The following is a 13,412-nucleotide window of genomic DNA, read 5'->3' on the forward strand; positions in this document are numbered from 1 at the left end:
TCTTCCAGACATGCATTCCAGCTTGCAGGATACTTCCTTACCTACCAGCAATCCAGGTGATTAGGGGACTATTTCCAAACAAGTTTGCTTAGTAACCCTTCCAGTGCGGAAAAACTAGAAAGCATGTAAATACACATTGTTCGTTAACAGCATTTGGACGTGAACATGGCTTTTGTTAATGGAAAGTGTTAACCTTCAAAATAAACAATAGTGATGGGCCTTAGGAAATCCGAGGTAACTTTTTTCTTCTTGCATACAGGTCTTAATACACTGTTGTGCCTGGTGTATATAACAAACTCCACTAGCTGAAGTAAGTGCTATTCAGATTGAGAGAGGATGAGTCAGGTTATCCCTGTTAGTGCATTTTTCTTACACTAGCACAGGAAAGAGATTTTAGCACCATGTTAACCTGTTTTTGAGAGGGGGAAAAAAAAACTCTATACATCTTGTGCATTGCTGGTGAAGGCTCTCCCCTCTACAACCTGATAATAATTTAACAGGCATATTTGTTCTTAGTCTGCGGAAAACAAATCCTAGCTACTCCTAGATGGTGAGTGTTGGCAAGTTAAGGAGATAGCAGCTTTAGAAGTGCATGGTAAAAAAAAGATCAGCTAGCCAGTTTGGTCTGTGTAGAAGTCTGTCCACGATGCCCCTCCCCCCTTTTTTGTTTTAAATTGCAAGACAAAGGATGTTTAATTCCTCGAAAGTGTGTGTAGAGTTGACACATATTCAGCTAATGCCATCATTTCAGGGTCAGGGCCTTTCAAATCTGGCCAAGAGGAACTTAGTATTTGTCAATAAGGTGGCATTTAACAGGCGCTTCTCTGCAAATTCAGTCTTCAAGGCTAAGGCAGATGGAGTGGTCACTAGAGATTGCAGGGTCCTCCCAATGTCAGGTGTTGAGCATAATAATGACAAAAGTCAAAATTTAGGGTTCAGTTCCAGCTGATTTTATTTCCTTCTCAAAAAAAGTTATTTACAGAAGGTATATATCAACAATCTGACAGGCAGTGAACTTGACATGATTAGCTGGCATGATTTTTCTTCTTTTTTTCCCCCAAACATTGTTTTTGTGGCTTTGAATTTTAAGACAAATATTCTACACGGCATATTGCACAGGATGGATGGCAAAAAAAAAGTTTAAAAACAAAAACCCTTAACGGAACTGCCTTAAAAAGGCAGACGTCCTAGTGCCTGTCATGTTATATTAAACATACATACACACAATCTTTTTGCTTATTATAATACAGACTTAAATGTACAAAGATGTTTTCCACTTTTTTCAATCTTTAAACACAACAGCTATAAACCTGAACACATATGCTATCATCATGCCATAAGACTAAAACAATTATATTTAGCGACAAGTAGAAAGGATTAAATAGTCAAATACAAGAATGAAAAACGCAGTACATAGTGTCGCGAACTCAAATCGGCATTTAGATAGATCCAGTGGTTTAAACGGCACGTTTTTGCTTATAAAAAAAGTGCAAAAAAGATGTGGTTTACAAGTTAAAGCTACAGGATCCCTTTTTTTTTTTTTTTTCTGTAAATGCACCAGTTTCAAAGCCTCTGGACAGAACAGTATTTCGTTTAAAATTCCTTTGTTAGAAGCATACAGTGCCTGGCTAATTCTCCTCCCCATTTTACAAGACTGGGGTTGAAGGGTGGATACTGGTGGCAGGTTAAGGGATACTGTCACTTTAAGAAGCCTGCAGATTGAAGTGTAAACATGGAGAAATTAGGGGCTGATTTTTTAAACTGTGTGAGATATTAACCAGCCTCCCTGTTATAAAATCAGGAAATCCAAACAGCGATTTACACCGATTAACACCCCCTTTATATATTTTTTACAAAAATACACTGAGAAAATAATCAAACGTTTTCATCTCTCTTGTCTTTTTTTTGTTTTTTAAAAGTGTCAAAAGTCTACATTTAAATATAAAAAATTAAAAGTTAAAACTCTAGCCCTTCAGTGAAGGAGACGTAAAATGGCGTGGGTAACAACAACTACCAAAAAAAAAAAAAAGAAAGAAAGAAAGAAAGAAAGAAAAGAAAAAGAAAAAATAATGAAAAAAAAGGAAGGAAAAAATAAAAGTTAATAATAAAAGGAAAGAGAAAAGGGATAAAATCAGAAAAAATGTTTGGCCAGTATAAATACGTCCACATATAAAATGGCATCTGATTACATTTACAAGGGAAAGAAAAATACGAGGATGGAGCATCGGTGAGGGAAAAAGCACGTCTTCTCATTTACACCTATAAGGAATAAACACATACACACTGAGAAAAAATTTGGTCCTGAATTGTTTTTTTTTTTTAAAAGTCCAGCACAGATTTGAGTTGCGTTTGAATCCTTTAAAGAGTTAAGAATGAAAAAAAGCTGGTGATAATTTTGTTGTAGGAATCAAACATAGCGCCATCTATCTGCTTTTTATATTATCCTACACTATTTTAAAAACTGCTCAACAGTCTTATACAGAAATCTTTAAAAGATAGACAGGATAACATGCTATATTAACCCCACCAGTGAAATAATCCAACACCATCACGATTCCGATTAAGAGAAGAAAAAACCTCTTTTTCCCCCCAAACCACGCGCCCTCCACTGCCCCTGTACCACATCAAGGAGTCCCCTCCTGCTCGCCGGCCTCGGGCTCGCCGGCTTCCCGCAGGACCCGCCGCCTCCTGCGACCGACAGACCTACGGACAGATGCACCGCGATCCACAGGGACCGGGCGCCCCTAGGGTCCGCGCCCCGCCCCGCCCGCGCCCCGCTCCTCGCCTGTTCCCTAACGCCGGGCACGCGGGCTGACCGCCTCTCTCCACTTCTCCTCCGGCTGCAGGAGCAAGAGAAAAAAACAAAATAAAAAATGGGGCGGGGTGGGGGGAGAAGCCCCAAACGGGAAATCTCCAGCGTGTAGTCTCTCAGTCCCAGCGCTCCTGCAAAACATCTGCCATCGGCCAAACTCATCGCCCCGTCTAAGCCTTCTGTCTTCATTAGGCATTTAAAAAAAGGGGGGGAGGCGAGGAAGGGGGGGTCATGCTGGATTCCCCCACTTCCTCGACCCAAAAGCAAAACAAGGCAAAAATCAAAAGCCGCCGAGGTGGCGCAGAGAGAGGGGCAAGGTCCTGCAGTCTCTCCAATTTTCTTTCTTGCTGGGGGTGCACACAAGTCCGGAAGCTCGTTGGAAGGGGAGGGGGGAGTCTCTTCAAGCAAAGGGGAGGAAACTCGAAGTAGCTTTTTGCCATCAACAACAACATCAACAACAACAACAAAAGGTCGCCCCTGTCTACCCTCTGCGTCCCCAGCCCGGGGAGGTGGGGGATGGGAGCGCGCGCCCCCGCGCCGCTCTCCAAAGGTAGGAATGCGGCTGAAGCCAGCCCTACTCACTTTTCTTCCTTTTCTTTTTCTTTGTTTCCCTTTCCTCTTTCAACTCGCCACCTGTTCTTTTCCTGTTTTTTTTTTTTTAATTTTTTTCTTTTTCCTTTTTTTTTTTTTTTCCTCTCTCTCCTCTGGCGCCCCTCTCCCTGCGCGCGCTTCAGTAGGTGAAGACTAGATTGGAGATGCTGGACTCGAGCCAGTCTCCCGAGATCATCTCGCTCACCTCAGGCGTGCAGTAGTCCGGGAACTCGAAGTGCGAGCCAGAGCCGGGCTCGAAGTTAAAATCCAGGTCCCGGTCCAGCGCCGACGACGAGCTGAAGCTGCCCAGGGACATGCTCTCAAAGTTTGAGCTGGGGTTCAGGTCGAGCAGGTCGTCCTCGAACTCGTCGTCGGAGGACGAGGAGCCCGAGGACGAGGAGGACGACGAGTGCGAGGAGGCCGACGAGGATGCGTGCGAGGGCGCGCTGGACGGGGCGGGCGAGGCGGCGCGCAGGCTGGCGTAGCCGCGGTGGTCGGCGGGCGAGCGGCCGGCGGCGGGCGACGAGGCGGCGCTGCTGCGGCCGCTCAGGCTCGGCCCGTCGGGCGAGCAGCCCGCGCCCCCCTCCTCGTACAGGCCCAGGGGGTCGCTGGGGTCGGCGCCCGCGCCCAGGCCGCCCACGGGCGACGCGGACGTGCCCAGGCCGCCGAACAGGTAGACGCGCTTCACCTTCTTCTCGGCCAGGTGCTTGCCGGGGGCGGCGAGCGCCGAGGCCGCCGTGGAGGCCGAGCCCGTGGCGCTGGGAGTCCGCACCTTGTACAGTGAGTGGTGATCAGCGGCCGCGGCGGCGCCCAGGGGCAGCAGGGCGGCGGCCCCTGCCTGCTCGGCCGCGAGGGAGGCGGCCGCGGCTTTCCCGCCGCCACCGCCGCCGCCGCCGCCGCCCGCCAGGATGAGCTTGGCGTGCGGTTTGCTGACCCCGCCGCCCGCGCCGCCCGCCACTTTGGAGCCGCAGCTCTTTTTCTGCGCGGGTTTGGAGTTGGCGCTGCCGCCGCTCGCGCCGCTGCCTCCTCCCCCCGCGCTGCTGCTCCCGCCACCGCCGCCGCCCCCATGGCCGCCCCCGCCGCTGCCACCGACCTTGTCTCCCTTCTCCCCGGGTTTGGAGGAGGCGGCGGCCGAGGAGCCGGAGTTGGCGTTACCGGACTTCACCTTCTTCCTCGGCCGGTACTTGTAGTCGGGGTAGTCAGCCATGTGCTTGAGGCGCAGCCGCTCCGCCTCCCGAATGAAAGGGATCTTGTCGCTGTCTTTGAGCAGCTTCCAGCGTTTGCCCAGCCGCTTGGAGATCTCGGCGTTGTGCATGTCGGGCGACTGCTCCATGATCTTGCGTCGCTCGATCTGCGACCACACCATGAAGGCATTCATGGGCCGCTTGATGTGCCCGCTCGGCGTCTTGCACCAGCTCGGGTCGTCGGCCTTGCCGCCCGTGGAGGCGGTGGAGCCGGGCGTGGGGGAAGAGGCGATGCCCAGCTCGAGGCCGGCGCCCGAGTCCGAGCTCTCTCCGGCCAGCAGCGCTTCCGTGTTGTCGGCGTTGTTGGTTTGCTGCACCATGGCCCCGGCTCGGCGGGCGCCCACGCGCGCTCACACCCTCGCGGCGGCCGCGGCGCGATCGCCGGGCCCTCCCGGCTCCCCGGGCCAAGCACACGCCGAACGGGACCACACGCGCGGTGGCCGGGCGGGCCCCTCCACTCCTCGCCGGGGCGGAGGTGGGCGAAGAGAGAAAAGTCCCCAAAAGATGCGGAGAAGGAGTACTCCGCCTCTCGCAGAGGAGTTGTAGTTCCCAGGCTGGAGAGTCTCTCTCTTGCTCTCTCCCACTGTCTCCTCTCTCTTGGTCGCACCGCGCTGCAGTTTGCTGTCTGTCGGCTCAGTCTGGAGACCGTGGAGAGTGGAGAGGAGTTTCTTCAATGCTGGTGGCTGAAGCTTCTTCCAATGCAAGTTTCTCGCCGCCTCCCAGGCAGTCTTTTTTTTTTTTCCCCCTTTCCCCTGAAGCAGTTGATTCCAGTTCAAGAGCGCTCGCGGTAGCTCAGGAAAGCGACATAGTCTCTATCACTTAGTCCCTTTGCTACAATGCAAAGCTAAAACGACTCTGGCTCCAGGACTGTCTATGGGCGGAATCGGCACTAAGGAGTTTGTGCAATTATTTTCTTGCAAGGTATGAAGCCAAAAAGCCTGCATGCAACAGACTGGCATGAATAAATGTATGTTTCCCCTCCCTTCTGCAAGAAGGGAGCTGGTAATGGCAGAGTTCCTCCAGTGCAGACTCTTAAAGAGTGTGCAAGAACTAGAGACCCGGGAGTGAAACAGGCCTCTTCCCTCACACACTGTTTCTCTTGCTGCAGCTTAGAGCAGACCCCAATTCCGCCTCGCGCCTCTTTATCCTTTCACAGACTTGGCCGCAGCCAATCAGCCGCTGTAACTAACGCTTCCTCGTGCCAAGCCCCTCCCCCGGTCTTCCCATTGGCTTGGAATCCGATGCAATAATAATCTCCGCGTGCAATGAGAAGCTCCAAATCTGACCTCATTCCAATTTACAGAGCAAACTTTTTAAAAGGGCTAGAAGTACAGCTGAGATTTCTGCTGCCTTTTTTCCTTTTGCTGTGTGTGTGCGTGCGTGCGTGTGCGTGTGTGAGTGAAGAGGATGTTAATGCATGAAATTATTAAGGGAGAGACGGAAATGTATTCTAACCATTATGTTAGATAACAAGGGGCTTGGAGGGGGGGTAAGGGTGAAATACTGTAAATGGAAGCTTTCTGCTTAAAAGCCAAGTGATTATTTTTATTAGTTCTTTTCAGCATTGGAATAAAAGAATCAGCCTCTAGTGCAAAATGTGTTTCTCAGTTCCTTCTTAAAGCCAGAGATGTAAAGGGGAGGAAAAGCCACAATAAATCAATGGATATTGAAGACCATTAAGAAAGTGGTACCTAGACACCTGTCATCACAATTATTTTAACAACTCTAGGTACAGCACAGATGTTGATGTATTGTGTAAATCCCTTCAAAACAGTTGCTGTGCTGTTTGTGGAAGGCAGAGAAGAGGCCTTTCTGCAGTAATTGCTTACTCTCTTAACCAAACAGAGGTTAACTATGGTTATTTAATGATTTAAACTCCCCCTATAAATCCTGGATAGCCCAAACAAGGAGATTTGCCTTGAAACACATTAGGCAGTGCTCCATAATTTCCTCTATGGGAGACTTTCTGTAGCGTTTTGTATAGAATTACGATGTGACAGTGTGAGTGCAGTATGGCAATTGACTTTACTTTCTGAATATTTGTTTTCCATATTTTCCAAAGGAAAGATTGTTTCACTCTTCTTCCTCCCCTAAGGCCCTTCTCCTCTCCTTCTTTCCTTATATATTTTCTGTATGTGTGTTGCTTGGAGCAAATGGAACTAAAAGCCTGAGGCAAAGAGAAACTGTAGAAGATGGTGATAACTGGTAGTGGAAGAGAATAGGGCCTCTGAACTCATACTAGACCTGGCACTAATCTTTCTTTCTGGGTTTTTAACTGAGGATGTGACTAAGTCTTAGTTGTCCTGTCTATGATACGGGCATATTAGAAGTTACTTTATAGAAGATTGTTGTTGGTGTTCAAAGAGTTTGTGACTATAAAGTACTGATGTATATAAAACTCCTCACTGTAAGCCAATACCCTTCCCTTGGTAATTCAAGTACCAGTTCTAGCAAAAGCAGCATATTCTTTAAGAGGCTAAAACAGAATGATCACTGATGTGAAAAAATAATCACAGATCATAGATGTGAACTATACAAGGACAATATGTAATCCCAGTAACTTTTTTAAAGGAAGTACATGAAGAAGATGATGAAAACTGGCAAAGAAACAGTACTTAGGTATTCAAAATGCGTATTAATTTGGCCATACAAACCTCTTTCCTAAGAACTGAAAATTAGGATTTTAGTAAAAATTGGCCTTCCTTTACACTGTAAAAGTAAACTGATTTTCTTCAGGCCAATGATAATTACGGCCAGCTCAACACAAAATCAGTTTTAGATTCAGGTCACACTCATGCTGGGTAGTATATTTCCACTTATCTTGTCAAATTTTTAAAGTATGTATGCTGGCAAGAGGCCCAGATTGTCAGATTTAGAAATTTACTGGAAAAACCACCCTATGGAGACAGCTCATTGGATCTCTAAGGATCAACCACAAGCAAGAATGTTTTTGTGGGTAAAAGCAAATAATTTTTTGCCATTAGCTACCCAAGTTATATACTTTTTTTTCTAGAAGGGGAAAACCTAAAACAATAGCACCCCCCCACACACACACACCAGAAAAAACCCCACAGACACCTTTTTTGCATAACAAAGGCAACATATCATCATTTTTTCTACAGAACATCCCTAAATGCTATTAATGACATAAAAATTATTCTATGAGGTGTGTTATCTATGAAATCAGTATTTTCACTAGAAAATGTTTTCACTAAAAAAAAGAATAAATCTATTTGGGGATTTGTACCAAATAATGATTGGAAGATGTAGCTAGTTTAATAATTCAACATGAATATCAAAGCAATTGGTAGTGTTTCTAGCAACATTTTTTGCTGCCATCATTGTGTACAAAGGGGAAAATGGAAGTTAATCAAAGCAGCCATAATAATTATGTTTATGCTTAATGCACACACTTTTTTCAAGAGTGTACTAAAAAGTAGTCACTGACCTAAGTCTTTTGTTATATGTATTTTCTGTATTTCAACAAAACCAAGAGATATTAAGACACTTCATTATATTACAGACCACCAAGGAAGAAAAACTGCCAATTTAAAATAAAAAAACCTTTATTACCCCCCTCTAACTGTAAGATGCCTCCCTGTCTTAGAGGTGTTGAAATGAAAACATTAGCTCTAACATTGATGAAATATGGTATTAGGAGCTTTCATTAACTTTATTAGATGAGTATGTATGTATATATTGACTGCTTAGACTTCTGAAGTAGGACTGTTCTTATGTGTTAGATCTCTAAAATGTAAGAAAACATCTGAGAAATGACTTTTAATTAAAGTCATCTTTCAACTGAAGTATGTGCACACCAAAATGCACTGGGCTTCTGAATACCAAATAATGAGAAAAGATTTCTGTGTTCTCATTCCCTGACTTCATATTCTCTGTAATCAGTGCTCCATTACTGACATTTTTTTTCATCAAATACCAGATATCTGGTGGCCCCTAGAAAATCAGTACTCAGTGTTCCCTCTGCTGGCTTTTCAGTACATGAAGTAATTCTTAATGCTACTCTTTCAGCTGTATTAACAAAAAGCCAAGATAATGTTGCAAATAAACAAATAATCCTGTTTTACAATCAACTAATCATCTTTATTGACAATGATGTTAGATATTTCAAGTTCTGAATTAAGGTAGATTAAATAATGGAATCCATCTGATAGCTAAGTGTAACGTTTGCTAATGCATTTCTTTTGCTCTAGCACACCTGCACAACATAAAATCCCATATCCATAAAATGGCATGGAATGTAAATGGAAAAATTTTACCCCTTTGTTTACTAAACATTTCTGTAGCATAGAGGGGAGAAAAACCTGAATTGAGATTAGTTAAACAAATCTGGATTTGCACTGCTTTGCATGACATTGCCTTGCCTTGGTTGTAAAACCTGTGATTGTAGGAGCTAACCTGATCTAAGTATTTAACTCAAATAAAACGGGGAGGGGTCACTGTTACTTTAGCTGACAGGAAGACCTGGAAAATATTATATCCTTGGCCTTTGTCAATTGAAAGGCCCAGGGGATTTTGGTTCCCACGGGACCCTCCATTCAAGCCAAGGCTGATTTACTTCTCAATCAAGGAGGCACCTCATCTTTTTGGGCTGATGAGGTTTATATTGGAACAGGACTAAGGGAAGGGTGATGCACTAAAAAATAACATGTAATTCTTATTTTTAGAATATCAAAACAAGATAAATTAAATATTTGGTTTATTTTTACTCTTAGAATAAGTTAAGAAACCCACTTTTCTCTGCCTCTTGCCTTATCACCACCACTAGCACATAAAAACTCAAGTCAGTTCTTCATACTAATTCCAGTCAATGCCAACTAATTATTCCTTTGCTCTCGATTTTTCTCATGAGTGCAAGCAGAAGGCGAATGTTTGCATGGGCCACGTAGATTTGAAGCATAAACACATGCTTCTGCTCCAGTTCTCCAGGTAGGGACATGGCACACCCACCTCCAGCCTGGATATGCAGTGCTTGCAACCAGCTGCCTCCTAATCTGGGGAGAAGTGGCCGCCAGGTGGCAGCGCTGAGCCTCCCTTCGCCGGCAACGAGACGTGGGAAAACCTGAAGATGGTCAAACTTCTCCCTCCTCTTCTTCTCCCGAGCCACTAGCACCCTCCATCACTTTGCCTTCTTTAGATAGCGGTGCGGTCTAAACCATCAGCGGGTAATATGGCGCGCTCGTGAATTCTGATCATTTTTTAAAATAAATCAAAGTTTACAGCAACCAACCGCTAACCCCTGTTCCCTTGTCAGAAGCTCCCGAAGACTGGGAAAACCAAGACTCGCATCCCCTTTGGATCTAGTAATCATACTTGGGAGGTTATCAATTCCCGTGTCCGTATCATCTTGAAGAGGCGGGAAAGAGAATACAGTTTCTCCGCCAGCTGCTGTCTGCTTCGATGGCCTTGAGCAAGGGGTACCCCTTCTCGTTTAAAAAAAAAAAAAATGGTTTCCCTGGACCAACACGCCTCTCCGTGCGCACCGACGCGGGCGCGCAGGCACCGCACTCTTCCTTCCCAAAACTCGCCGAAGCATTAGAGGTGCTCAGCCTCCTTCTGCCGCCGCGGCTGAACCTCGCCTTTCGATTAGTTACGGAGAGGAAATAAACTGGAATCGACTGAGGCTGTGTCTTTCCTACTGTAAACATGTTTCAAGCGATCCTGTCAGCAGCATTTTAACACCAGTCTTCCGTTTAGGGTTTTACGGCCGGAGAAGGAGCTGGAGACGTCCCCGCGCCCTCGCAGCCCAGCTCTGAAGTTGCCACAAGCCGTGACTAGCCAGGGGGTCGTCTCTCCAGCGCCCGGCTCCTTCCCTCCCACCCCCATCCGCATCCCCAGGGCCAGCTTGGCCCTCTGCGCGGGTGCCCAGTTCCGCCAAAGACCGGAACTGAGAGCCACTTAGCCGCCTACTCTTTAGTGTCCAGCACCTTTCGCTCTGGACTCCTAAATGCAATCTGTGGCCGTTGCTTGGACCACAACACGACCTTCGTACCGGGCTGGGCGCCGCTCCCCGGTTCCCTCAGGCGGAGGACCCCTGCAGCGCGCAGCTGCCGGGACTCTTTAAGGAGGGCAGGGGTGGGAGGCGGCGCGCGGCGGGATAGAGCGCAGGGAGGCAGGCAATTTGGTTGCACCCGAATCCTCAAGCATCCCTTCCGCGGGGCTTCCGAGGGGGCAAGCGTGCCTTGGTGCTGTTTTTCGCCCCTCACACGCACGGAAACGGGAGACGGGAGTCGTTGAGTCCGCATGGGCCGCGGAGACGCCCCACAGTGCCAGGAACCCTTGCCAAGGGGCGCCCAGCACCTGGAGGAGGCGGCTTCAAGGCTGAAAGAAGTGAGCATATGGCAGGTAGATAACAGAAAGCTGCGCCCCCGGGCGCAGTTACTCGGCAGCCAGGCTTGGCTGGCTTTAACCTCTGGGATTCGCTTGTCTCTGCCTTTCCACAAGCCACCAACGGCAGTCAGGCCCCAATGCAGGCATCCGAGTAGGGCTTCCCTACACAACCCTGGCGGCCTGAAACCACCCCACTAGACCCAGCACGTGGCGTGGGTGGGGGCACGCCCCGTGGATTCCCCTCCCCCCAGCCCCACAGCCAAATAGAAGCAATTACAGTTGGAACCCCTGGAGGAAAGCGGCTGATTTCACTTATGGAAAAACGCTTCAAGAGCAACCATACGGCAATGTTAGCAAGCCAGTTGACCTGCAATTGGAGGTTATGCAAGGGTGGGCTGGGACCGGCGCATGGGTCGGGGGCGGGGGGGCGGGAAACCCGCAGGGGAGTAGCCAGAGGGAAGCAATGCAAAAGATAAGAAAATGAGGCGAGAGGGAAGAAGAAAGGCGCTTAATTGTAGAGAAGGGAGATTGTGCGGGCTGCCAAGTGACGCTGGTCAGAGGACGAGAGAGGAGAACTACTGGCGGGCAGCTGGTACAGGATGCGCGGGCTCCACCAGGTACCCGATGTCTTTTCTCCGAGCCCTTCCGCTCCCCTGGTGCCGCCGCGGGCAGACGTCACAAGGGCGCAGACTGTGCCGGGAGCGCTCGCGAGGAAGGGAGGGCCTGGGTGGGGCAGGAACCAAAGAGCCCAGCGCCCCACACTGTGCAGGGCGTGCTGCACACCTGGCACCGGGGACTCGCCATCTGCTCGGAGCTGTCGCCTCTCGGCCCAAGGGTGTGGGCCTGGAGAAAGATAAGAGTACCACTTGAGAGTGGACGGCTTGGCTTCAACCGCCACCAGAACTCAGTCAATCTACGTTTCTAAGGCTCTACTTTGTGCCCAGCGCAACTTCAGTCCCCCTGCCCCAGCTCCTGAGCTCAGGAACTGCACCATCTGTTCTGCTGTCCTGCAAACTGAAAAGGGATCCTGTGTATATTGTAAAATAAGTTCAAACTTGGAACTTTAACACATAAGCAAATTCGCCATGCCAAGAGGAGGATGCTTGAGAGAGTTTGGGGCACCGGAGAAGGGTTGAGTCTGGCAAAGTAACCTTTGGAGGTTTTGTGATATTTTTTTCACTGCTCCCTGAAGCATGAAACTCCCCATGCTTCCTGTCCCACACTTTCACAACACAGAGATCAAAATTAAAAATAAGTCAAAAATATTTTAGTGACACTTTATCTGGTTCTCAAGGCAAATATCTGAAGGCTAGTCCTCACAACACTTAAATTGAACTCATTAATATTGCACACACATCAGACCCCAAGTACTGCCTTATTGTAATAAATATTTTGTAATGTAACTTTATTATTCTGAAATAAAATTCTGGATGAGATAACCCACTATGCATGTAAGTAAAAAATGCTTAAACAATATAATTGAGAAATACAATCTACATAATTTATAATAAAACAAACATTTTAAATGCATGTGGAAGTGCTATATTGCACTAGAACACCCAAAATGTCCAAAAATTCCAAAATTCTCCCTAAGTGTACCACCATCCAGACATGAATTATGTGCTATAGGTGCCAGGCAAGTTCTAAATAATGAGGGTTCTACTGATATTCTGAGTTCTTAAATTTGCAGTGGACGTGGAAGAGTCTTGTGATAAATCAGCCTTCTGGTATTGGTGCTTTTATGTGGACCTTTTCCTAACTGTGGATTTGGTCACTGACTTGCCACAGCCAATGGGGCTTAAGAGTGAGTGAAAGAATTTGGCATGTAGCTCTGTGGTAAAGCCAGTGGCTTAGCATTAGTGAGATCTTAGGTTTGATCCTCAACACCACCATCACACTCACACACCTACACACATACATACAAGTGAGAATTCTGTATACTTCCTCTTACATGCAAAAATGGAGGGCGTAAGTTTGACTATGGAGCCACTCAGCCTGGTTCCCTGAAGCACTGCTGCAGTAGGGAGAATTGCTGGGCCTGTTGTAGACTTCAAATCGGTAAGGAGTAACTTTCATGTGTTGAGTCACTGAGCTTTCAGGACATGTGTATATCTCAGCATTTTCTATCCTATCCAGACCAATATGGTAAGGAATACCTAAACTAACACAAAGATACAATATTGCTTCTGATTACTGTTTCATTTTTAAAGCTCAAAATTCTAATAATCTAGAAACTATTATTTGGAGTAATAGATATAACAGGCAATGGTTATCATAATAAAATTACTTCTAAAAAAAGGTTAGTGAAGAATATACTTCAATTATATGGTATGGAGTTTCCTCAGGAATCTTTTTTTCTTTTTCCCCTTGAGGCAGATACATGAAAAGGAAAGCTATATCTGTTCTGAGTTAAGCTA

At 47.0% G+C, this 13,412-nt stretch overlaps 1 protein-coding gene across 1 annotated transcript; it reads right to left on the bottom strand.

The window, feature by feature from the left end:
* Positions 1-934: 934 nt before the first annotated feature.
* Sox4 (SRY-box transcription factor 4) lies at positions 935-6,362 on the bottom strand. The gene has a single exon (XM_020187236.2). The coding sequence runs from the start codon at positions 4,965-4,967 to the stop codon at positions 3,543-3,545; it is 1,425 nt and encodes a 474-aa protein (XP_020042825.1). The 5' UTR covers positions 4,968-6,362; the 3' UTR covers positions 935-3,542.
* Between the last annotated feature and the right edge of the window lie 7,050 nt (positions 6,363-13,412).

Source organism: Castor canadensis, chromosome 8, assembly GCF_047511655.1.
Source record: "Castor canadensis chromosome 8, mCasCan1.hap1v2, whole genome shotgun sequence".
In the NCBI taxonomy this organism is placed as follows: domain Eukaryota; kingdom Metazoa; phylum Chordata; class Mammalia; order Rodentia; family Castoridae; genus Castor; species Castor canadensis.

Coding starts and splice junctions, on each gene's coding strand:
- Sox4 (XM_020187236.2), bottom strand. CDS start 4,967: ATGGTGCAGCAAACCAACAACGCCGACAACACGGAAGCGCTGCTGGCC.